General features: G+C 38.0%; 1 protein-coding gene across 1 annotated transcript in view; it reads right to left on the minus strand.

Moving 5' to 3' along the window:
* The window catches only part of LOC121315536 (adhesion G-protein coupled receptor F1-like), a 31,678-nt gene that overhangs the window by 5,249 nt on the left and 271 nt on the right, over positions 1-26,158 (minus strand). Inside the window, exons 2-14 of the mRNA XM_041249709.1 lie at positions 22,676-22,782; positions 21,786-21,849; positions 20,205-20,360; positions 19,630-19,794; positions 19,083-19,189; positions 17,061-17,122; positions 16,132-16,268; positions 13,019-13,200; positions 6,203-6,391; positions 4,168-5,514; positions 3,576-3,617; positions 2,977-3,033; positions 1,235-1,286 (exon numbers count right to left, since the gene is read on the minus strand). Of these exons, the coding sequence (XP_041105643.1) occupies positions 1,235-1,286; positions 2,977-3,033; positions 3,576-3,617; positions 4,168-5,514; positions 6,203-6,391; positions 13,019-13,200; positions 16,132-16,268; positions 17,061-17,122; positions 19,083-19,189; positions 19,630-19,794; positions 20,205-20,360; positions 21,786-21,849; positions 22,676-22,780 (2,665 nt within the window). The 5' untranslated portion in view covers positions 22,781-22,782. The remainder of the gene's footprint in view (positions 1-1,234; positions 1,287-2,976; positions 3,034-3,575; positions 3,618-4,167; positions 5,515-6,202; positions 6,392-13,018; positions 13,201-16,131; positions 16,269-17,060; positions 17,123-19,082; positions 19,190-19,629; positions 19,795-20,204; positions 20,361-21,785; positions 21,850-22,675; positions 22,783-26,158) is intronic.

The following is a 26,158-nucleotide window of genomic DNA, read 5'->3' on the forward strand; positions in this document are numbered from 1 at the left end:
ACCTACTTCCGTTCAAATTATTAATTTCTTAAGGCACAGTGCTCAATTACATTGAACTTCGACCAAACTTGAGGCTAGCAAATGTAAACAAACTGGAATATTAATAAAGAACGCATTAATCTTTTAACCACTTTAAAGATATTGACTTTCAGTTTTTAACATTTGGTTACTCTTGTAAAGTACTTCAACATGTAGGCCTACACAGAAACATTACATGAAGCCCAAATTCTCGGCACGTAAGAAAATGTTGGTTTCAATGTCAGTGTAATGCATATTGTGGTCCCTCTTGGCACAAGGAAGTACGGTTTCCTTTTAATACTGTACAAAAAGGAACGTTAATTCCTGAGAATTGGCTGTGCTGAAGTATAGCCTATATATTTGGTAAAAGTAGAACATAAATAAATACTTAAATAAATATTGAAATAAATTAATACATAAATCAATACATAAACATGTATTTCTTTATCTATCTTTACATTTCTTTATTTCTTTTTCACTATCAGATATAAGCACAGCCATTTAATAGTCTATGAAACAAATATAAATACTCAACAGCTCTTGTTCATTTGCATATTAGTGAAGATTTTTGATCATAAAGGTTGTCATGCTTTCATATATTTTTACCTTCAAATTAAAAAATATATTTAACAACCCAGACAGCTTTGTTGCTGGACTTGTCTGTTCAGTATGTCTCTTCTGTCTTTTATGTTACATGCATTGTAAGTGGAACAGGTCATGTTGTTACTTAGCATGGGAAGGGGGAGTGAGTGAATGAGTGGGGAGAATGTGAGTTGTTGTTTTTCGGGGGTTGCAGACCATGGATGTGACTGGTTGATGAGCCGGACAGCGGTGGGAAACTTCGGGAGGTTATGCAAGGGGGTACATGGGTGCTTTTCATAACTTGGTGTTTTTTCACACTTCTAATGTGCTTTTGTTTCAGATACAAATAACAGATACAATCGTAACGTTCAGGCAAGTTAGAATGTAATTAAAAACATGTAACTGGTATGAAGTACCAGTCTGGTTGACAAGAAAAAATAAATAACTGTACAGGTCGGTTGCTGACTGGAGGCAAATAAATAAATAAATACATCATTATCACGTTTCATGATATTTTATAGTATTAAATAAATAATACAAATCTCCAGCATACCCCATAACTGGTTTTAAAATCCTTACATTTTGGTCTTTGTGGGTGTAACTAAAGCAGGTATTTTTCATTTTTTATACTTACTTTTTTTGCCAAAGATATTATATCTATCACTCGAAATACCACTGGTTGTGTTCTGTAACAGGAAAATAAAACACAGTAAGTCTATGTTCTTATTCATCATGAAAGCACCTTTCAAGTGGGTACTAGGGAGTTATCTGCTGCATAGCTCTGTTTACTGTAAGTGCTGATAACAGTGCCTGCAAAAATATGTGCTTCTAGATTTGTATGTATATTTTGGGAATAGAACATTGCTGCAACTAATTCCTACTTTGCGTGTGTTGGAATAAAATCTAAACAGATAAGGTAACTGAATACATGTTGGATTTCCATAGTAGAGGCTGTTAATGTTACACTTTTTCATATTGCATGTCTAGCAGACAGTATAAAACTCACACCAGAACTAACACCATTATCACAGCCAGTAAATTAAACCCAAACCTACAGCAGCTACAGCACCAGAAAGAGTTGAGGTAAAAAAAAAAAAAAAAAAAAAAAACAAAATACAGAAATCTGAAGACCAGAAATTTGATAAGTTGATAAATCTGCAAGTTATTTCAATTTTATTTACAGTATGTCATTTATAACAGGGACAGACAACTCCGGTCTTAGTCCATTGCAGGTTTAGTAGATATAATTGATTTATTAAGCGCATTATGAGTGGTCAAATTTAAAAGATTCAATTGACACATTTGGAACAAAGGTCTCAACTAGAAGTGTTGATATTGTCTACTGTTAATTTACATCTGTAGCGACATGTAAAGCTTGTTTTTCAAGCATGTTTGGAAATTTCTTTGGGATTATCATCTGAACAGTCAGACTGCTCTAAGTAATTTACACAGTATATGCTCCCTGGCTTAATGTTCTTGAAGTAGCTTTTGAGAAAGTGCTTTGTGGCAGAGCAAAGCTCTGCTCTTTAGAAATTGGCAGGGATGGGGTTAACTTCCCCTACCTGCCTGGGTTTATTATGTTCAGGTGGCTGGGGTTAATTAGTTGATTAGGTTGATTAATGATCAATCAGCGCCCAGCCACCTGCTATAAAAGGAGGCCTCTGCTTCTCATTTGGGGAGAGGGAACTGAGGAAGCAGGTTGGTGTTTGTTTTGTGGTTTTTGAATTTTCTAAATCCAGTGAAGGCATTGCCCAGCCTGGAAACTTTATTTTTGTGAGTTTTGTTTTTGCTTTATTTGTGTTTGAGTATCTGTTATTTTGCCCTTGTGCACTTTATTTTTGTTTATTTATAATAAAATAGTTATTTTTTTGAACTGCAGTCTGTCTCTGGGCCTCTAGGTGGCGCTATCCCACTTCTGACACCAAATATGGCAGGCTGGCGAGTGGATAGAGGCCCAGAGACAGACTGCAGTTCAAAAAAATAACTATTTTATTATAAATAAACAAAAATAAAGTGCACAAGGGCAAAATAACAGATACTCAAACACAAATAAAGCAAAAACAAAACTCACAAAAATAAAGTTTCCAGGCTGGGCAATGCCTTCACTGGATTTAGAAAATTCAAAAACCACAAAACAAACACCAACCTGCTTCCTCAGCTCCCTTTCCCCAAATGAGAAGCAGAGGCCTCCTTTTATATCAGGTGGCTGGGCGCTGATTGATCATTAATCAACTAATCAACCCCAGCCACCTGAACATAATAAACCCAGGCAGGTAGGGGAAGTTAACCCCATCCCTGCCAATTTCTAAAGAGCAGAGCTTTGCTCTGCCACATGCTTGTTTTAATCTTGCATTAAAAACACAAAATTGCACTCACTGTTTGTTGAGAGCTGTATCTTGATAATGAAAATTTCTTCAGCAGTGCATCTCGTATCTAAAATATTGTACATAAATAAAGTACATAAATATTGGACATTAGACATGTATCATGATTTGAATTATAGGGCACATACTACATACTATACTAAGTATTTAAATAAATAACTATATCACTATAATTGTAATTCCGGGGTCATTTTATTGTAACCATTAGGTTCCTATTGTAAAATGATTTGGTAACAACTTAGTGATTACAGTTATTCATATAGGTGCAATTGTGTAAGGACTACTGAGTACAAACTAATAGCCCTCTTTTGATTATTATTAAACAATTTTGTGTACTGTAGTAATAACACATGCATGATAATGTATGCTGGGATGTACCCTGTAAACTTTACCACTCACCTACATTGTAATGCAAATAGTTAGCAAGTAACGCTTAAAAAAATGACCCAACAGATACACTAGTTTCCAAATAATTTATTTTTATAAATAAATGTAATATGTGGCCAATTGATATTGTTACTGAACATTACACAGCAATCCCAATTACTCAACACTCGTTTAATAATATTAAATTTTTTTTAAGAAGCCTACCTTACTGTCCAACAGTGTTCCAAAGACTAGAACAAAGAATCCCTAATGAAGAGATAAAACATTAGCACATATTATTGCTTTATGTGTTAATGCAGTTGTTCTACCCAGTTTATTTGAGATCCTAAGATATAAGTCCTAGTCTTTTTCCCTTTAATGCTCTTACTTGACCATATAAACACAAAATAAAATAAATAAATAATTTTCAACAGTCAGTATATTAAATGTATATTTGTCTACTGTGTTTCCTAGATCTCTCTTGGAAAACAAGCTGGATGTGCCAAATTAATGAGGTTTTCCTGATGTGTATGTGTAAAATTTTAAATAAACACATAGATTAGTAATAGCATACCCCAATGAATATTTGTCCCTATAATGCATTTAATGAAAAGTGGCCTTTGATTTTTGTATGCATTTTACACTTTTGTTTGCCATCTGGTGGCAGGAAGAATGAAGTACAGCTGCAACCAACATCACAGAAAAAAAAAAAAAAAAAAAAAAAAAATATGTATTTCGCTATGCTGCAGTATATTATATCTAAGAACTGCATCTGCACTCTGCCATTAATTATGGATATACTGTTTCATACACATACCTGAAATGAATTGAGCACTGCGAACACAACAAGGATTCCCATGCTGCAAGGTGCAAGCAATGTTCCAATTCCAAATCCCCAGGTAAGACCCAGAAATGGTGTTAAGATGGCGATGCATCTAGCAACTACTTTTAAGGTGCTTGTTTCTTCAGCCCTAGACATGTCTCCGATAGTTCGTCTTACCATCTTGACAATTACCACAATCAGAATGATGAAATTGATGGTAATTATGACAAGGGCAGGTATAACAAAAGCAAGGAGGACCATGGTGTTATCCCAGTTGAGCCAGCATGCCCCTGTTCTTGTGTAATTACCCCCAGGGGCAGTAACAGCTACCGAAACAACAGCAATAATAAGTGGACAGCCATAGCCCAGGCAGAATGCAATTGCCAGCATTTGTGACTTGCCTAGGTCTTTGAAGACCAGGACTACTCTGAAGAAAAGCAGAATAGCTAAAGTTAACATCCAGAAGAATAAGGCCAGGTAGAAAAAGTGAGTAAAAAAAGTAGCTGCACTGCAGGCTGGGGTGGAGACGTCAATCTTAGTCCCTATGATGAACCATATATCAGCGATCAACAGAGATAAAGCGAGGTTCACAATTGAAACGTGTCGAATGTAAGAGGTCTTATTTTTGTTCACACTCTGCCATACAATTGCTTCAATAAGGAGGCACAAGAATAAGCTTCCTATGGAGATGCCCAATCCAATATAAGTAATGTAGCTTAATGTTTCATCTTTGTGCGGTATATCTTCGGGTGACATTAAGATTGAAAAGGAAGTCAAGTGTTCACACTGACAACGAATGTTATTCTTTCCCGATGCCACTGATCTACAGCCAAATGTATCCCATGATCCTGTGTTGTTGAAGAGATCAAAGTTCCAAAAGACACACTCAGGCTTGCCCAAAGAAGTGTTTTTCATTTCAAAGTCCAAGGAAACATTTTTAACTATGCTATTCACTATTGTCGTCAACACAATCCCGTTTACTTTTTCGTTTGTTGTGTGGTTTCTGACTGGGAGAATGTCTGAAAGACTTAAGTAAGCAATGCTGACGATAACAGGAAGAGTGCTTAGTTCTGATGGAGGAATAGATACACTACCACCGACTGTATTATTAAATTTAAAACTCTCATTGTATGCACTGTTTTTGTTAGTTATTTTAATCGCCTTCAAATTAATGTTGTTTGTTTCTAGGTTGAAGGAAGAATTTGTAGAGAATGACGTGGCGAAAAGTTCCACTGACTTCAGTAAGTGAGAGCTGGAGCTATCAGCATTCTGCTTATTTAAGGCATCCCAGGATAGTATCGATTCTGATCCTATTATATTGTTCACTGTTTCAATAAATCCCTACAACAAAGAAGAAAGGGTAAAAAAAACATTAAATAACACTTGAAATAGCAACATTACTTTCATCTTATTGCAACAGCAACAAGTCTATTTATATATAGCAACTATTGAGAAGTAAACGGGTCATAATGGCAAAATGCACATACACCAAGCTAAAATGTACACCAGCCAAAGGCTGATAGACCCTGGCTATGGGAAGCAGAGTGTAGGCAAAACAGTAATGTATCGACAAGCCTGAAATTGAATCAATTGAACCACTATAATAATTATTATTTGTTGAAAATAAAGAAGCTGCATCAAGGCATACATTGTAGGAAATAACTAGGCTAACTAATCAAAAACAACATACTAATTGTGTATTGTGTATATATACTGTATGTATGTAGTATGTATATATATATATATATAATTCTATATTATATATATATATAATATATATATATATATATATACATGACAGTCACATGTCGTGTGTCAGGCCAACAGCACACAGTCACATGAGCAAAAAATATTTAATCAATGTACTGTAAATATTTCAAAACAGAGTTAGCATATTATCACTTTTCATCAAGGTGAGGTCCTATAGTACTGTACTGTGTCAGACCTGCCTGGTACAGTAAGTGCAAATTAATGGGACATCTGATAACCTATTAGCTGTTTTTTTCTCAGTTAGTGAATGGAAACTTACCTTCAATTCAGTCTCACTAATGATGATATTTTTAGCAGCGTTTGAAAAGATTGTCAATATATCAACCACTGAGGAAATGGTTGCAGCTGATAAAGTTATATTGTTTTTAAACAATGTTGAAGTATTCTTTAGCTGTTCAATTAAGATGGGTAGCTCAGTAATTACTGGTTTTGAACTGCTTTCCAGTTTCTGTTGTAAAGGAAAAATAAACAATATTAAACAATAATGGGTAACAAAATAACTAAGCGGTAAAACATTCTGAACCTGTGATATAATATATTATAACATACTTGGGAAATTCCACCAAAGAATTGTGAACACGTTCCTCTGAGAATATGAACGGAAGACATTACAATACTGTTTTAGTTTAGTCATTATGCCTGGACCCCAACATTACAAAACATTGGTTGATTCCTGTGTGTTATTATGGTTCTGAAATAAGCATCATAGATTTATTTAAGAAATAATAGAAATGCAACCCTATTTTTACTGTATTTTTCATTGTAAACATAGCCAGAGAGAGAGAGAGAGAGAGAGAGAGAGAGAGAGAGAGAGAGAGAGAGAGAGAGAGAGAGAGAGAGAGAGAGAGAGACTTTTTTGACTTTTAAGATCCTTTATTAAATCATTGCAATTAAAATCCATTAAATAAGGTAAAACACAACACAATTAAGATACATGCTAGCTCCAGGGAAACCTCCCCAGGCAAGAGCATAAAATCCTAAAAAACATCATGTTCTCCTTTAAAAACAGATTTGAACCAAATAAAAGGATCATAAAATGTAAATAAAAACAAACAACCCTATATCAAAAAAAAATCTAAACAGTGCTTTTCCTGTAAAAACAGATTAGACCCAAAGTAAAAACACTGTAAAACAATAAAACCAAATAAAATTAAAACTAGAAGTTAAACAGCAGCTCTCTCTCCTCACTCAATGAGCACAAGGCGTCTCCTACACACCACCTCTCCTGAAAAAAAAATCCACCATTATCCGGCTGACTACTAAAATACGAAAAAGTCTGACAACATCTGTTAGTCCTGCCTCTAAAATTTTATTTTTCCTGGATTTTAAAATGGCCGTTTTGCCTGCTCTAAAATAAAGTTAATTAAAACACTCCCACTCCTTGTTTTAAAACTATAAGGGAACCCAAAAATAAAAATCTCCTTGCTGAAAGTCACTCCAAGAGCTTGCAGGAGCCCCTGCAGGAGGTGAAAGAATGACCCCAGCCTGACAAAGTCACTGAACGTGTGGAACACGGTCTCCTCCTCCCCACAGAAACAACACTCAGCACTGATGCTGGGGTCCACTCTGTGGAGGAACCTGCCTGTAGACACAGCACAGTGCAGGATCCTCCACTGCAGGTCCCCTGCTCTCTTAGTGAGGGGCTGTTTGTACAACACCCTCCATACCGGCTCACTCTCTTCCGCTACCTGTAAATGGCGTCTCCATTTTGTGTCCACAGTCCCTCTTAGGTGTTTGGAATGGACTGTTTTAATGTGCAGCTCATACAGTTTTTTCCCCTCTGCTGTGTGGAGAGCTATATTTCTAACTCTCTCCACTTTCCCTATTCTCACTCCATCCCCGTCCTCCTCCTCACCTAAACCTGGGGATAAAAAAAACTGTAGGGAAAAAGGGGTCCCCTCCCTGATCCGACCCCCCAGCTAGCCCCTCCCCCAAAGGCTCCTTGAGCTTCGGGAAGAGAGAGTTCTTCAGCTCATTTATCATTCTCTCAGCCAGCCTCTCCGAGCGCCAGCCCAGCCGTCTGGCCAGCTGAGCCGCTGAGATCCAACTGGGGTGGCCGAACTCAGTCAAATGAACCAGTCGGGTTACTCCAGCCTTAATAAAACTGGCACACAGCACCCCCGACTGAAAAAACTGAATGGGAAAAAGGGGATTAAAGAATAGGGGTTCCTTTAGTAATGACTGCCCTGTCACTGACCCTTCCTCCCTCTCCACTCTTACTATTTGCCACATTTTAAAGATATTAACATAAAAAGAGAGGAGACCTGTCTTGTCTAGCTTGACAAAATCAATTAAAAACAAGTTCCAATCTAGCACCATTCCTCCTACTCTTCTTAAAAAATAAAAGGCTATCTCTCTCCAGTGAGCACCTTCCTCAGCGTACAGGAGCCTTTTCACTGCCTGCAGTCTGAAGACTGCCACTCTGCTGGCAACGTTGACCAGGCCTTGCCCCCCTTCATCAGTGGGGAGGTACAGAACTGCCGGCCTCAGCCAGTGTCTCCCGCTCCAGAAGAAATCCAGCAGTATTTTCTGGATCTCCTCTACCATTCCCTGTGGAGGGTCCAGACATGCCAGCTTGTGCCATAACATGGAGGCCACCAAATTATTGATGACCAGGACCCTCCCCTTGAACGACAGCTGAGCCAACAGCCCCTGCCAGCTGTGCAGCCGCCCCCTCACCTTATCCACCAGGCCCTCCCAGTTCCTCTGCATGAACAGCTCTGTCCCAAAGTACACCCCCAACACCTTAATCCCAGTCCTGTCCCACTGCAGGACCTGAGGCAGCGTGGGGGGCCCCTCTCCTGCCAACCACCTGACAGGAAGGTGTTGCATTTTGCCCAGTTTATCCGTGCTGACGATGCTCTCTGAAACACTGCCAAGCTCTCCTTCAGGGCCTGGACGTCCCCATCACTGCACACAAACACGTTCACATCATCAACGTAAGCTGATACTTTCACAGAGACAGGGACGGGTGAGGCAGGCACCGCCCAGCCAGACAACCTGCCCCTCAGAAGATGCAACAGTGGCTCTATAGACAACGAGTACAGCATGCCAGACAGAGAGCAGCCCTGTCTAATGCCCCTGCTCACCGAGAAAGGTTTGCTCAATCCATTATTAATCTTCAAAACACTAAAAACATTAGAATATAAAAGCTCTACGTAAGAGATAAAAACAGGGCCAAACCCGAAGGCTTCCAGGACTTTCACAAGGTAGGTGTGGTCGATCCTATCAAAAGCCTTCTCTTGATCAAGGGAGACCAATCCCACATTAAAATGACACGTTTCGTTCAGAGTTAAAAAATCCCTAATTAAAAACAGGTTACCAAAAATAGATCTTCCAGGGATACAATAACTTTGATCTTTGTGTATTACTGCACTTATACATTTTTTAAGTCTATTTGCGAGACACTTGGAAATTATTTTCGAATCGACACATAACAGTGAAACAGGTCTCCAGTTCTTTAAAAGGCAGAGGTCTCCCTTCTTGGGCATGGATGTGATCACTGCCCTGCGGCAGCTGAGAGGCAGTTCTTTTTTCTCCAGACTCTCCTTTAGCACCTGGAAGAAGTCCTCCCCGATCACCGGCCAGAAATATTTGAAAAACTCAACGGGGAGGCCATCTATCCCAGGCGCCTTTCCCCTGGAGAGCTGTGTCATTGCAGTAGTCAATTCTTTGAAGGAGAGCTCTGTATCAAGTCCACTCTGCTCCTCCTCACTCAGGCTGGGTAGATCCTGGAGCAGGGTCTCTGTGTCCTCAGGATCACACTGTTCTTTTGTGAATAGCTGCTTGTAGAACTGCACCGCTGCCTCACTGATCTCCTCTCTGCTGTGTAGTTCTCTGCCGCAGGGCGTCCGCACACACCTCAGCTGCTGGCTGCACGCTCTCTTCTTCTCCAGGCCAAAGAAGAAGGAAGTAGGAGCGTCCATATCCCCCAGCTCCACGAAGCGAGAACGCACCAACGCCCCCTTCACCTTCTCCTCCAGCAAGCTGCCCAATACATTTCTTTTTTCTTTTATTTTTTGTAAGGTTTGCTCATTAGAGTGATCATTATTTTCTAAATTTAGAATGTCTCTCTCTAACTCCCTGACTGCTTTGTCCAGTGACCTGGTTGCCTCCAGAGTGTACTGCTGACAAAAAATTCGAATTTGTTTTTTCCCCCAATGTCCCACCACTGCCTTAAATCTTGATACATGTTCTTTTGTTTTTGCCAGACTTTCCAAAACTGTTTAAAACCTTTTCCAAATTTGCAGTCTTTTAATAATTGAATGTTAAAATGTCAGTAAGATAATTTGTGCCCTCTGGATGGAATAAGTACATTGACTCTCAGGCAGTGGTGGTCCGATAGACTACTGGGAATGATACTTGCCCCTACAAAAGAATTGAGGTGACAACGGAATGAATAAAACTGGTCCAGTCGTGCTCTAGAAGTGTAATTATTACGAGACTGAGACCAGGTGTACTGTCGGGCATGAGGGTGCAGACAGCTCCATAGGTCAACCAGATCACTGGACTTTAACACTGCAGTCAGCTCTCTGGAGGATTGAGGATGTGGCTCCTCAGTATTCCTGTTCTTTGTAAAATCTACAGTGCAATTAAAATCACCCGCAACCACTAATACATCATTATTATTACATTTTAAAATGGTTTGTTTCAACTTGTTAAACAATACAGTTCTTTCTCTTCCTGTATTTGGTGCATAAATATTTATAAAAGTAAAGTTAAAACCAGCTATTTGTGTCTTTACTTTTAAAAGCCGCCCTTTCTCAATCTCTTCAACTTGCTTTATACTGACACCCAGGTCTGGTTTAAAAAGCACCGCTACTCCAGCGCTGGTGCTGGAGCCGTGACTGAACACACCCTGCCCTCCCCACTCTGACAGCCAGATCGCCTCGTTCTCCTGCTCAATGTGCGTCTCCTGCAGCATCGCAACCCCAGCCCTTTTCTGCTTTAAAAAATCAAATAACTGTGCTCCTTTAAAAGACTGTCTACAACCATTAACGTTAAAAGAAATAAAAATAGACTTCTCCATGGCAACTAAAATATTTAAGACCATCAAGTTAAAACAAACACTAAAAAATAAAAATGTCGTATTATAAAAATCCATTTTAAAATGATGTTTTCAATCATAGCAACTTCTTTACTGTCTGTACAACTTTTTTTAAACGGTATCTCTTCTGCTGATCTAGCTCCTCGAGCGTGGACTTCCTGGAGACTACATGCGCAGAATGTAAAAACAATTTAAAATCGGGGAAAAAACTTTTAATGTCCACTCCCCTCTCACCTTTGGTACTGTCAAAAAAGTTACTAATATACTGTAATGTATATAGTTTTTTCCTGACGGGTTGACTATCAGGGACGTCCGAGATTAACGAGGAATTGGAGAGCCCCTCGTCATCCGACTCGTACGTGCCCTCAATTTCCTCACCGTCTGCCCCGTCTTCTTCAGCGGCCTCGCCGCTCTCCACAGCCACAGCTTCAGCCTCAGCCTCAGCCTCATTGCCCCCTATCTTACTACCTATCTTGTAGTCAGACTGGGGCAGTTCTGTACTGCTTTGTTCCTCCGGGCAAGGTGGCACAGTCGCCGGGGAAGACGTCAGCTCCTCTTCTGGCATCAGTTGGGGTTCGCCTCCGCTCTCTGTAACTTTCACTGTAAGTCTTCTCTCCGCTGCCCAGACACTAACTCAGAGTCCCGCTTTATTTCTCCTTCTTCAGGCTGTTTGCTTTTATTTTTTTATTTTTTTTTGCTGCCATTTCAAACCCCTCGTTTTGTCCAGCCTCTTCTCCTGAGGCTGCTGGCGCTTGGCTGTGGCTGTGTCTCTTTTGTTGCGATGTTGGCTCGACTTCAGGCACTGCTGACTCGGGCACTGCTGACTCGGGCTCCGCTGGTTCCGGGGGCTGCTCGTCCTCCCGCTCACCCCGATCGCCCCCAACCTCCTCCCCGCCAGGAGCTCCCTTATCCAGCTCTGCTTCAGCTCGATCTCTGTTTCTCGGGCACTGTTTTCTTTGATTTCACTGACTACTACAATTCCACGCTACCTCAATAACTAAATTAGGGTCATTTAGTAAAATAAACGCTTGCCTTCTAAAAGACAAAACATGTTTCACACTGAGATTTCTACAACCTAGAGGGATCGTCTTAATGGGTTACATTAATTTTCCATAACTTGATAACTCTCTTTCCAGTAACTCGTTTCTTAAGAAGGGAGGGACATTAGACAGTATTACTTTGTTTACGAGTGTTACTAAAGGTGAAACTTCAATAAAAGACCCCTGCACACTAAACCCCTCCTCCACCAGCTTATTGACCAAATCCACATCACTTAAAAAAATGACTAGAGCTTTATTCATCCTTGAAGCTGACTTTATTTTGTCAAAGCCCACTACCTCTCCTACTGCCACCAGGCAATCCTCCACCGACACCCCGATATCAGGCACACAGCGGCAGCCATGCCGGCGAGACAATACCCCCCCTCCCCCCGAACTATACGCCATATCGGCGCTTTTTTTTTTTTTTTTAAACAAACAACAAAGACTTAACACTATTACCAACAAACATAAAACACAGAATATATATATAAATAATTGCAAAAGCTTAGACTCTCCTGAATCACAACTCCCGCGCTCCACTCACCACCTGGCTCCTCCCAGAATCCCACAATCCGAGAGAGAGCGAGAGAGAGAGAGGGAGGGAGGGAGAGAGAGAGAGAGAGAGAGAGAGAGAGGAGAGAGAGAGGAGAGAGAGAGAGAGAGAGAGAGAGAGAGAGAGAGAGAGAGAGAGAGAGAGAGAGAGAGAGAGAGAGAGAGAGAGAGAGAGAGAGAGAGAGAGAGAGAGAGAGAGGGAGAGAGAGAGAGAGAGAGAGAGAGAGAGAGAGAGAGAGAGGGAGAGAGAGAGAGAGAGAGAGAGAGAGAGAGAGAGAGAGAGAGAGAGAGAGAGAGAGAGAGAGAGAGAGGGGGGGGGAGAGAGAGAGAGAGAGAGAGAGAGAGAGGGAGATCTCTATTAGAATGATTAGCAACTTCAAATTAAATAAAGCTTATTGTGCATCTATGTTTATATGTTTTGAAAAAGGGACATTACCTGAGCGTCAGAGAGAATGTCACTGATTGCTTTTAATACACATTTCTTACTTATAATATTCCAAGTCCCATTTTTGCATTGTACAGTGATATTTCCAATCTCTTGTGCTGAGCACGCGGTTACAATTGTGGCAAGATCCTGTCCAACACCGTAGGCAGAGTTATTACAGAACCCTTCAAATCCTGGTTTAAACAAAGAAGAACAAGATCAAACATTTCCTCACAGTAGTTTTTTGGTTTTTTTTTACATAGTAAAATATTCTAAATATTAAAGCAGTTCTCATTAATGAACCATGCTTAAGAAAATGTCAATCAACATAAAAGGACTTCCTTGAAAACAAGGCCTCAGTCTGAATGAATAAATCTCCTGGTTAAATAAATTAAATACAAAAAATGTTCCATGTGAACTTGTTGAACTTGTTGTCCAAAGGGCTTGATCGTAAATTGAAACAATCTATGAGGTGTCCTGAAAGCAGTGAACGCTCAAGACTTGGCAGCTAAGGGAATCTGCCAATATCACTTGCTGAGTTCCAAGGTGGTGATGTGTCTGGCCTTCCCCAGTCGCTCAATCAAGTCTTCTATGCAAGGCATTGGGTACGGATCAAAGTCAAGATTGAGACGGACCACAAACTGTTATTAGCCTTACTAGGATCGAAAGCTTTGGACAAGCTTCCACCGAGAATCCAACAGTTTTGTCTCAGGTTAATTAGGTTTTCGTTCCACACTGTGCATGTCCCAGGAAAAGTGTCATTGGGTGACTACAGTCAGCACTCACATATCCGATAAAATTTAGATTTCAGTGACGGTTAAAAGAGTGCGACGCATATCTGATTATTTGGCCCGTTCAAACCCTTGTCCTTTTTTCAGGGAACACAACAAAGAATACATAGCTGAAAGGACTGTGTTTTAAAATAAGTAGACTTCCATTTAAATGTACTGTAGTTAATTTTGTTGGTACAGTAATACATTTTGACCAGAAGACGTATTTTAATTCGGAACAATATGATTCTGAAAATATCACTTGCCAAAAGAGACGACTGTGGACATGTGGACCAAGAGGAAGTGACGGGCCAAGACTGGAGACCTGGAACTAAGGGGCTTGGGCAAGATGACAGTGTGGAACTGTGGCTGCTACCAGGACGGTAGAGCAGCACAGCACAAGAACCGTCAGTTAAAGCAATTGTTCAAAGGGTATTGGATCTGACCTTTTTTAATGCATGTAGTGTAACCAGCTGAGTGTGGCTAAGCCCTGATGTAGTGGGCCCTGGTGCACCTTATCTCCCATAGTAATTTTACTGACTATTTGTGGGCTGTTTTATTCTTTTGGGATTTGGAAAGGCTCTCATTACAGCCGATGCATTATCAAGAGCCCCAATCTTGCAAACACTCACTGAAGATGAGAAACAAATGGAAGGAGTTCAAGTCTTCCTTTATCTTCATTCATGAAAACCTGTCTGCCTCCTTATGCAAGCTGAAATAGATCCAGGAAGCACAACAAGAGGACACTTGTCAGCGGCTGGTCCAGCTGTGTATGAAAGGCTGGCCACAACTAAAGGAACTCTCTTTACAGGTGAGACCTTATCGGAGGTATCAGGGAAAGCTTCATTGCATAGACAGTTTGCTCCTAAAAGGATACAATCGCAATTCCAGACGCTTTGAAATGTGAAATGTTACAAAAGATTTATGAAGGTCAATTGTGAATCTTTAAATGCAGAGCAAGAGCCGAACAGTCAGTGTGGTGGCCAGGACTCAGCACCGATATTGAAGAATATGTAATGCAATGCGCAACATGTTGGAAGCATCAAACACCTCTCCCAGAACCATGATCGTCATGACCAAGCTGCCAAAGAGACCATGGCAAAAAGTAGCCATAGGTCTATTTTACTGGAAAGGCAACACCTACCTTCTTGTGGTAGATTACTATTCCAGATTCATTGAGATCTTAAAACTAGATAAATCGACTCAAATCAAATTTTGCAAGATATGAAGAGCTAATGTCCGACAATGGCCAACAATTATCATCTGATTTTTACAGAACATTTGCACTGGATTATGAATTCAGACACGTCAGAAGTAGTCAACGCTACCAACAGAGCAATGGAGAAGCAGAAAGAGCAGTGGAAAGTGAAGATGCTGCTCCAGAAGAGCAAGGATCCATACAGAGCTCTACCGGCTTACCATGTCACACCACTACAGGGTGGCCCATCACCAGCAGAATTAGTGATGGAACCGAAGACCTATGTCTACAGCACAGTTGAATCCCAAATGGCCGACAGCACGCAATTTCCAAAGGAAGGATGGTGTGTTGAAGAAACAACAGACAGTACACTAAAAACAGAAGACATCACACAGCACAACAGACAGATTGAGATCAGATCAACATGTGTGGATCTCAGATTGCAAATCACCTGGCACAGTGATCAATTGAGTGGAAACTGCCCGCTCGTACACTGCAGAGACTCTATCAGGAGAAGTAAAAAGAAACAGGACACATCTTTGAGTTCTTCCATAAGAGACGTGAAGAGCATCAAGGTAGTGGAGAAACCCAAGCAGCAGGGTCAAACCCAAAAGAAGAGGTGACTGGCATTACAGAGCAGAGAATGTATACCAAGAGGTCGGCGGTTATTTTTATATATGTATATATAGTTGAATGCTTTCACAGTGGATTGAGGGCACATAAGAGTTGATGCCAGAAGCATATGTCACTAGGATGGATGTGCAGGGGTAGGAGACTAGAGACCAGAGAGCCGTGTGTGTGGGGTGCTGGAGCAGAGTATTAGAGGTACAGGTAATGAAGTGCATGTTTATTCACATACCTGTGTCTACATACACACCATAATACAGTACTTAGATGACTGCAATGGAATATTAGCCTGCATGTAAACGTGCTGTTGGGTTCAGGTCTCATCTTTGCTCATGTTACATTTACAGATGTCTAACATTAGTCAGGTGGGTGGTTCCAGGTACTGTCGTGAGTCCTATCTCCTCTATTTCATTAAACACATTCTGATTGGCTTTGAACACATTTTGAACATCTGGAAAAGGTAAATACACACTGCATGATTTGCAGTATAAGTAGTCAGTGTTCACCGTTACTAGTAATTATGTTCTTACCGGTAAAAGATGCTGGATTAACTTGATAGCCTTTCTCAAGAAGAGCCGATGTTATTTTGTTGTTTCCTGCCTGAAAGTCGGAGGATGATAATGTCCCAGTTGTCGCTACCTCATAGTCTACAATAACACTGCCGCTTCTGCATTAATGAAAACAGACATTTCTGTATGAAGCAATCCTTAAAGTCTGCCCCTCAGCCACTCAGAGAGGGGGAAAACCCACACACCCTCTTTCCCACAATGCCATGACTGACAGGCGAATATCGCAGGGCTGCTCCCCTCTTCCCGCAGCACTATGAATGTGCCCAGAGAGTCAGCGCAGGTCTCCCCTGTTACAGGATGTTTCTCATTGGCAGGGACTGGGCCACTTGTCAGGATAGAAGGGAAAATGAATGGAGCAAAGTACAGAAAAGTCCTTGAGGAAAACCTGCTGCCCTCTGCAAGAAAGCTGAAACTGGGATGGACATTCACCTTTCAGCATGACAACGACCCAAAGCACACAGCCAAAGCTACACTGGAGTGACCAAGGAACAAAAAGGTAAAATGTCCTTGAGTGGCCCAGTCAGAGCCAATATATCCAAAACTTATCCAATTATGATCTTTCAGTTTTGTATTTTTAATATATAATTTTCTCAATAAAACCTTTTTTTCCCTTAACAGTGTGGAGTATAGAGTGTAGATAAGTGGAAAAAAAATCCTCATTTAAATGCATGAAACTCTGAGGCATTGACACAACACAACGTGAAAAAAGTACAAGGGGGTGTAGACTTTCTATAGGCACTTTATGTAAGTCTAGAATTACCATTTTGTTCATGTAATTGCCTCGGTATAAGTGGTGATGACCTTTATGATCAAAATGCCCCAAATCTTCAGCTAAACAGAAGATATAATTAGGTTACTTCAACTAAAACTAATAATAATAGACAACTTACCTGAAACCTGTGACTGCTACTGTCTGAACACTCTTTACAGTTCCAGAATAACCCTGCATTAGCTGAGAAGAGGAATTCCATTGTACAGTCGTTATATAAAGGTACCGTTACTGAGATTCTTGTTATGACATTGAGCAGAATTATTATCTTGATATTTTACCTCAGATATAGGGCCATATTCACACAGTATTTACCACAGTGCAAAGTTAATGAAAAACAAATGTAATAACAGAATTACAGAACTAGCAAGATCCAACTATGTGTATACAGGAGTGCTGTTGTTTCCTTCCTTTTCTGTTATGTCCGCGTTATTATTAAATATACGTTATAATTAGGCTTGCCACTAATAGATTTTTTTTATTTTTTTTTTGCCAACTCAAGGATTAATATCGAAGTTTATTTTAATTTTAGAAAGAATTTACAATTTTGTTTAATTTTTATTTTTCATAAATAAAACGTAAAGTAATCAACTATACTTTATATATATAAATATATATATATATATATATATATATATATATATATATATATATATATATATATATATATATATATATATTCATGCCATATAAAAAACGTCTCATTTAGCGAAACCCCTTTATAATATTCAACATGCAACAAAACCATGGCTACCAACATATTAATTGAAATAACGTTTGGTCAAAGCAGAACTGTACCTTGTAAAGATAAAGATCCTACACAAATTTAAAAATTGTCTCAAATAAACCGTAGAAAACGCAACTGATAAAAGTGTACTACACTATTTTATAGCATAAATTTACAAGTAAAAATAATATGCACAGAAGAAAACATTAGATAGTTGAACAGAACTAACTTGCACTTATTATTCGGAGTCTGAGCTCCCCCTCTCCTGCTTCAGCACAGCTGAACTCAGAGTCACTGGAAGTCAAGGCAGACGGACCTGCTTCGTCCTGCCGCGGAGACTTCAGACATTGGCTGGGGTATTGTGCACAATATTCATTAAGTGTTCCTCTTGCACCCCATTTTCAAATCAAACTAGTAACTGTCACCGCATACCTAAAGCAAAAGCTTACCTACACCTTAACCCGCAAATTTCAAAGTAGGCGCTCTGAATGACAAGTGCTGTAGCTGGCAACCGAAAATGCATAGTCGGTGCAGGGCTTGATAATTGACAACCATTTAAACGCATGCGAGCTGCTTCAGTCGAGAAGATCTGTCAGAACACGATGAAACTACAGAACTAACAGACCACTGAGATGACTGAGTGACAGCGACCCCCAGCCATTCAGAGAGCGACGGAGACAGGACAGACAGCAAGTATAAAAACTACACAAACCAGACAGGATTTCTAAAAGATTATTTTTGGTAAGAAAATAAAAAAGTGGTGATGGTTTAACCAAAATTTACCCTATATAAATGTATTTCAGTCGGACTCATATTTTTTGGAAATTCGACGTTTAACAAGTTTTACCGATTAATATTGAAAAGTAGCAAGCCCAGTTATAATCAGATTAGTCATTCCACAGTGGCTGGGTTGCTTTTTTTCGTTGAGTTAACAAACACCTTTCTCTGTCTTACCAGCAAAGAAAATGAAATCTGTTGCTCTTCACTAGGTAGTATAATAACGTACAGCCACTCTGGCTGATCTAGCTTATTCTACATGCATCCTTGGGCTGGCAACTACAGCTGAACAGCATATTTTTTAGTGCCTTAAACACGCGTCTCAAGATAAAAAATAAAATAAAATACAATATGAGTCGTTACAATAAACCCATGTATTGTATTCATGAACTTTTAATTCTTGAAGCATCTTCCTTTTTTCTAGTACTTGATGTGTACTTTGTGATGTGGTTTCTCAGAGATCTACCATTGGAGATCAATCCAACAGACGCTTTGAGCCTCATAAGCTTTCACAGACATAAAGATCCGAAGAAAGCGAGTAACGCGTGCTGTGCATGCAGCTCACGCACATAACAAACAAACACACACACACAAGCACACACAATAAATAAATAAATAAATAAATAAATAAGCACTCACTGCATCTTCAATGTCACTTTTGTACTGATTATATTCCAGGGATGATTTATTATTTAGAGCAGGTACAAATTCGTTATCCATCGAAAAAGTCATTTTTAGAACAAAAGCTGTAAAACAAGAACATTTTCAGGAAATTTTCTAAAATGAAGATTACCAATCTATAATCTGAACCATGTGGGGGCTGTGCTCAAGCTGCAGTGAGTCAAAACTACAGTAAAGTTATAAAAGACAAGCAACACTATGCATTATGAATAATCACCTCATATGTATACTTAAACAGTCATACGTTTCTTATTCCAGTTTGACACTAGTCCTCATGAAAAAAAAAAAACTTCATCATTGCCTTCAATTCATTCACAATTACTTTTTTCAAAACGTGATGATTTTGTTTTACTTTGGAAGTGTGAATAGAGTATAAAATTACAAAGATTACTTTTTTTTAAGTTGCAAAGTAGCATGATAAATTTAAAACTTAGCGTAAAAACTTTGCAAATGAAGTGTAGCTTAAAACAATGAGATTAAAAGCTTTGTATCATATTTTTCTTACAAGACTTTGCCTGGCAATAGAGTCCATATGGTGAAGCCACTTCGATGCAATCACAGGTGTTCACATACTCTCCTGAGCAAGATTTGTATTTGTTGCAGATTGTATAAGACCAGGCATAATCGTTTTCACACTTGCATTGTGTTTGTTCACCATTCTGAGTGCAAACTTAAAAAGATAAAAAATAAACAGTTACACACACTCCAATTTCATTTTAGGAATTAAAAAAGAATAATAATATGAAAACATGTCAGGACAGTTTTTTTTTTTTTTTTTTTACAAAGTAATTTTCATCTAAAGAAAACTGGGTGGATCGTTTCGTGATCTCTTTTGTTCCACTGCGATGCATATGGAATAAAAGAAGCAGCATTTTCACTAGTCAGACAAATTCATACCAGCAGCCACAGTAAAACCATATATTGAGGACCTTTTATAAAAAAAAAAATTAAAAAGTTGTGTGGCTAGAGTACCTGTATCAGCTACCAAAATGGAGCTACCAAAATACTTGAAAATAAATATCTATGGCAAAAAGTTCTTATAGATAACCACTTGTATATTGGCTGTGCTAGTGTACTTACTTGTTGTAAGGACCCCGTCTGTAACACTAACATTTTGTCCAACATCAAGAGGATATGGTATGTTCTTCAAGAATTGCTTCAGTCCATCTAGAAATGACTCATCTGGAATACTGACAAACATCTCAATATGGATAACATATTCCTGAAGATTTGTTACTGCAAAGAGGAACAATGGAATTACTACAAAACATCTGGTGTTTGTAACACTGCAATAGTTAGCAAGTCAATGGCCGGGTTCCACGCAGTTTAGAAAGTTGATACTCTCTTTGATTTTTGTGACATACCCAGCGAGATTTTTTTTTTTTGCAATGCCACGCCAAACTTTGGAAGTAACTAGCCAAACAGTAGCCAAATTGTGTTTTTTAAACCAGCCAAAAACCTGTACTTACATTTAAGACTTATTATATATATATATATATATATATATATATATATATATATATATATATATATATATATATATATGGTTGTTTGCATATGACAAACGTATACAATAAGTGCTACAAATTTATTTAAATTAAAAAATAACACAGGTAAGTAATATTATAAACGATGTATTTATTTATATATGGGCTTTGCTTGTTTTTTCTTCTCACAATTTATGGTACAAGAGTTGCTGTTTCTTATGTGATGAGATCAAATGCTATAGATCCACAATTTCTTTATTTTATTTTATTCATAAGGTTGTATAAAATTAAATTGTCCTGAACTGTCGGCGTATAGTTTATAAAACAATAAAATATATTGTACTTTATATTATATTTATACTGATACAGTTCTTAATTTGTTACAATTTAGTTGAATTTTCATTTGTAATCATATTAACCAGTCCTGAGGAAAGAAGTAGCCGGGTTCTTAATTTTCTTTAGGCGGATTTGTTGAATGCAGGTGTGGGCATTTGAGTGATTTGTCATTTTATTAAATTTTTTTTTTTTTTTTAATTACATATCAACAGTGGCGCCATGCCAAATTGGAACGCAGACAAAAACATTTAAATGCACCCTCCTGTATTTTAATATTAAATAGCTTATTTGCATTTGGAAGGATAATTTATCAGGCTAAAAGAAAACTACATGCAAACACACACAACCCGAAAGTACTACCAAAACAGAATGAGAAAAAGGTGAGACTGATTTGCCCTTTTCCACGGAAGCTGCCCCAATGTTACGGACTCCGTTATTTCAAATATAGGCTCCTTGTGGTGGGTGGCGATGTAGTCACTGTCAGCCTCACTCGAATTATTAAAAATAAATCCTTATTAAATTTTTTTTTATATATTTTGCAACCGCTCTCAGGGTTGCTTTACTAATGCTTTACCATACTGGCATGCTATTAAAAATTATCTAGTTGCAGAAACCAAAGTGAATTAAATAAAACTTAAAACTAATGCTGAATTTAATAGGTTTACAGAACAAAATAATGTACTTAAACAATACTAATGTTGTACTTAAGAGTTTGTTTGTTATTAGTTAGGCAGACCAAAAGATTGAGCATTTTGTGTGTTTTCGGTATGACTTAAGAAAATATGAAATGTTATGGTTCTATATTAAACGTGCTTAATGACTGCAATAAATTGCTTACCTTCACGTTTTTGCCTCAAAGGGGAATTGATTTGATATTCACGATTTACTGAGGTACATCCGACCTAAGATTAAACCAAAAACATGCATGTATTCAGGAATAGTAATGCAGTGTTTCTGAAGCAAACTTTTGTTTTGTTTGGGAATCCCTTTATAGTGACTTTTGATTGTCATGCAACCCCCCCCCCCCCCCCCCCCCCCCATTGAAAACAAAGACATTTACAAATACATTTTAGACACATCAACATTGAGTTGTATAAACAGCACATGCAAAGCAATGCGCACATGGTTGTTTTTTTTAATAAGAGAGAGGTTCACAATGCAATGCAGGCTTATATGGTTCTGATATGGCCATTCTGGAAGACTTTACTCCCCCTGTCGGATGGTCCTTCACCTCAGCTATAGAACTACAGCTCTAGCACGTACAATTTATCTATGAAGATGCAATATTGATAGTGAAATAAATAAAGACACAACAAACAAGATGTTGCTATTGTCCACCGATAGCTATCATTGTAAGCTGTCCTTACTGTAATTTTAAATATGTTTCTCATTTTTCATTAATGCCAGTACACTAGAACCTGCATACTTTATACTTTTTTTAGTTTTAGTTCTGACTTTGACCACAAGTATGCGGATGTAACAATAATGGTGGCTTAAAAAAAATAAAAAAATGACTATAACAATGCAATTTATCTCGTTAATATAGTAATAACTAGAAATTTAAGAATGTTTTTTTCTTATTTACATCTGCAATAATTCTGAGTAGTTATTCATGCTGTTTATATATTTGGATTTGGATAATGCCAGTATTTGGCTTATTTTTATTGTACTGTATGGAATTATTTTCTGGATTAAAAAAAAAAGAAAAGTTGTAAAATGATTACTTACTTTTAAATTGTACTGGTCTTTATAGCCATGTAATACTTCTGCTTGTGAAATGTTGACTAAAAGAAGCAGTATTATGGAATACAAATTCACTGCATGCATGGCCATTTCTGTTAATAAAGAAATAAATAAATCATACATACATTTTAATAACACCCAGTACTTGTTTTGTAATTGTTTGTTCATATTCTTTACAGTGTATGTAAATTACCTGTTGATTATTTGAACTGGGCATACTTCTGACAACTTCCAGACAACACAACACAACATAATTATTTTAAAGTCAATTAGAAATTATAAAAAGAGAATATTCATCATAATAATTATCTGGAATAAGTTCATGCTTTTTAAAAAAAAAATAAAAAATAGCAAAACAGGCCTATTTCACATATTTGGTTCCCCAGTCAAATGCCTGGAGGTAGAGTTCTGCGCGGGTTCAATTTTTACGACACGCTTCTGACCCAAACCTGCAACCCGCTGCAGCAGAGATCCTTTTGGTAGATTATACAGACCCCCTATATGTTTTTCAGTCCTAACAGATTATCAGATTATTAGTTGTTTTCGACTAAATACACAAGCAATATTAGACTTATGTAGAGAACCACAACGCTGAGTTGGTCGCCAAATCTGCTGATTCTTAGCCTTGCGGGAAGGTTTTATATAAGTGAAGAACTAAATAATTAAATGTAGGTGATTCTGAGCCCTGTCTGTTCATCACCATCCTAACTGATATTCTGCCTAGTCATTGAACATGTTATATAATGCTAGAGATCGGCTAAGAAGATGCAACAAATATTTAAATTACTGTATTGCGGCTGTCTTTATATAAAAACTAAAAAAAGATCATTTGTGCACTACAATGTCTGATACTGACAAGGAGCTAACCAGTATAAGGTAAATACATGTTGTTGGAAAACATGGATTGAGAATTGATTAGAGGTTTGCTACGCATGTGGACTAGCAGAGCTATACTGGTGTTCTTTTCTGAAAAGAGACTAATATTGCAGATAGCAGACTGTTTGGTTCAAATTGCATGTACTGCTAACCACTGATAGAGACGATGCGTCTACAAACTGCCCAACAATGACTGCAAGCTAATGAGATAACAATGCTGTGGACTAGAAGGGAACAGGCTCTAGACTTCAGAGAGATCAAAAGAGATAATCCCACTGGCATCAATGGGGGTCGCAAGGAGATAACAAAAGGCAGATGTATGGACCTTTTGTCTCCAGGAGTGTGAAGAATGCACGCAGGAAATAAAAATGTACATTATAAATATCATATGGGAGATAATGAAATCAGAGGAATCTATGAAAAAGACCTAGGAGTTTTTGTTGACTGAAGCTATAAAAAAGGCTAACAAGATGCTCGGATACATTGTGAAAAGTGTTGAATTTAAATCAAGGGAAGTAATGTTAAAACTGTACAATGCACTTGTAAGACCTCATCTTGAATATTGTGACCTAATTCAAGTCACCTCAAAAATCTAAAAGGTATTGACAGCTGTCGACCCACGTGCAAAGACGAGCGACCACATTCCATGGGTTTAAAAGGAGATGAGATAAAGAGACTAAAAGAATTGTCACAGTGTCGACCCAAGGGACTTTTTCAGCCTGTGAAACAAGGACCAGGGGTCACAAACAGGAGACACTTTTTTACACAGAGAATTGTGAGGGTCTGGAATCAACTCCCCAGTAAGTTGTTGAAGCTGACACACAGACAAGAACACACATTAACACTCACACAATAAATTAAATTACCTTTGTAAACAATTGGTTAAGTGTCAGAGAAAGGGGAGGTGGACCATCTATACAGAAGGGTATTTAATGTCATGCAAACATTGTAATGTTGAGTATTTGTTTGTCCTGTACCTGGGACCAGACTCCCTGCATATTTCAATAAACCTGGCAACTGATTGAAGAAAAGGACTCTGTGCATTTTCTTGAATCTATTTACTCACCATCTATTTTTCAAGTACTTCACATGTAATAAAGGTAGGTTTTGCCTTCATAAGCAGGAATTACAGAGGATGCCAGTGATATGTCAAGTTTGGATGCAAGTTTTAATTTCTAGTGTGAGCAAAATGCAGGCAAACTGTATATCCATGCAGAAATATACAGTATATTAATATATTAATATAACTATTACATGTAGATAAGTTTTAGGGATGGTTTGTTGTGGCCATAACACTTTTGTACAGTATATAAAATAAATTATCTATCCATATATCTTTAACCATTAATACACAGTAAACTCCATTTAATGTCATTCCTGCTTATGTCAGTCTCCACTCATTATCACCACTTTGAAATGACCCGGCCAGAATATAATGGGGACAAGTTCCTAATATCACTATGGTTACACTGGTTAATATCATTAACATTGAATCTGATACAACTAATTTTCACCCCACTTTATATCACTTCAGGAAATAAAAGCATATACTTAAAAGGTTTACATGGCAGTATGTTTCTGTTCAGTATTTTAATATTAAGTATGGTAGCACAGTATAGCAAGAACAATGCATGTGTTTCAAGCAGTCTAGCAGACTGCATAGAACATACATTTTAATTAATGAACAACCTAGTATTACAATATATATTAGCTCAGTATCACAGCAAAACAAGCATATTTGTTGTGTCAGAGTACTGGTGAAGTTAATTCTGTCTATTTTTTCTCAGTCCCTTTTGGAATTATATTAAAAGGGGTTGACTATAATAGGAGTTACAGACACTTATATTCTGTAAATTAAAACAACGAAAATGAAGAACCAACATATATTGTATAGAAAATCAAGGTGGTGTAAGCTTACTGCAGACTTCTCCATTGAGTGTGCGGTTTTGCATCAAAATACCATAACAAGCCAAGTTATTTGTAACCAACATTTTGCACTACAATATATTGCAAATATTCGTCCTTGTGATAAGTGTAACACTTTGCATTTCAGAGCATACTTGAGCATGTGAAACCAATTCAAATCGCTTTCTGGACAGTGTTGTTGAGCAGTACTGCTGTCTAATGAAACATTTTTTAAGTTACTGTATAGAAAATGTCCCATCTAGGTAAAAAGCTTCTCAGAATTGCTTCTAAGACTGTTCTTGTGTAGCTACCTGTCAGGAGAAACATCTGATATTCAGAGTCAAAGCTTTTTACTTCATTGTGCAAACTGTACCATATTATTGAAAGGAAAACATGCACTGGTGAGGTTGGAAAATCTACTGTATAAAAGTCTAGTCTGTAAAATAACCCTCTGGTTTGATTTCACAAATGTTGTATTATTGCCAGTTCTATTTTGCTTTCACAGAATTTGTGTAAACAACATTGAGGTAAAACGCCCTAATAATTATGGTGTTTCACATGTACTGTATGACTATTACAGGCTTGTAAAACACAAAGTACAGTACAGTAGTTGTATAAAACTTGATATAAAAGTATAAATCAATAGATACAAAATAAAAATAAAAACTTGGTGAAAAAATGTTTGGA

Source organism: Polyodon spathula, chromosome 5, assembly GCF_017654505.1.
Source record: "Polyodon spathula isolate WHYD16114869_AA chromosome 5, ASM1765450v1, whole genome shotgun sequence".
Lineage (NCBI taxonomy): Eukaryota > Metazoa > Chordata > Actinopteri > Acipenseriformes > Polyodontidae > Polyodon > Polyodon spathula.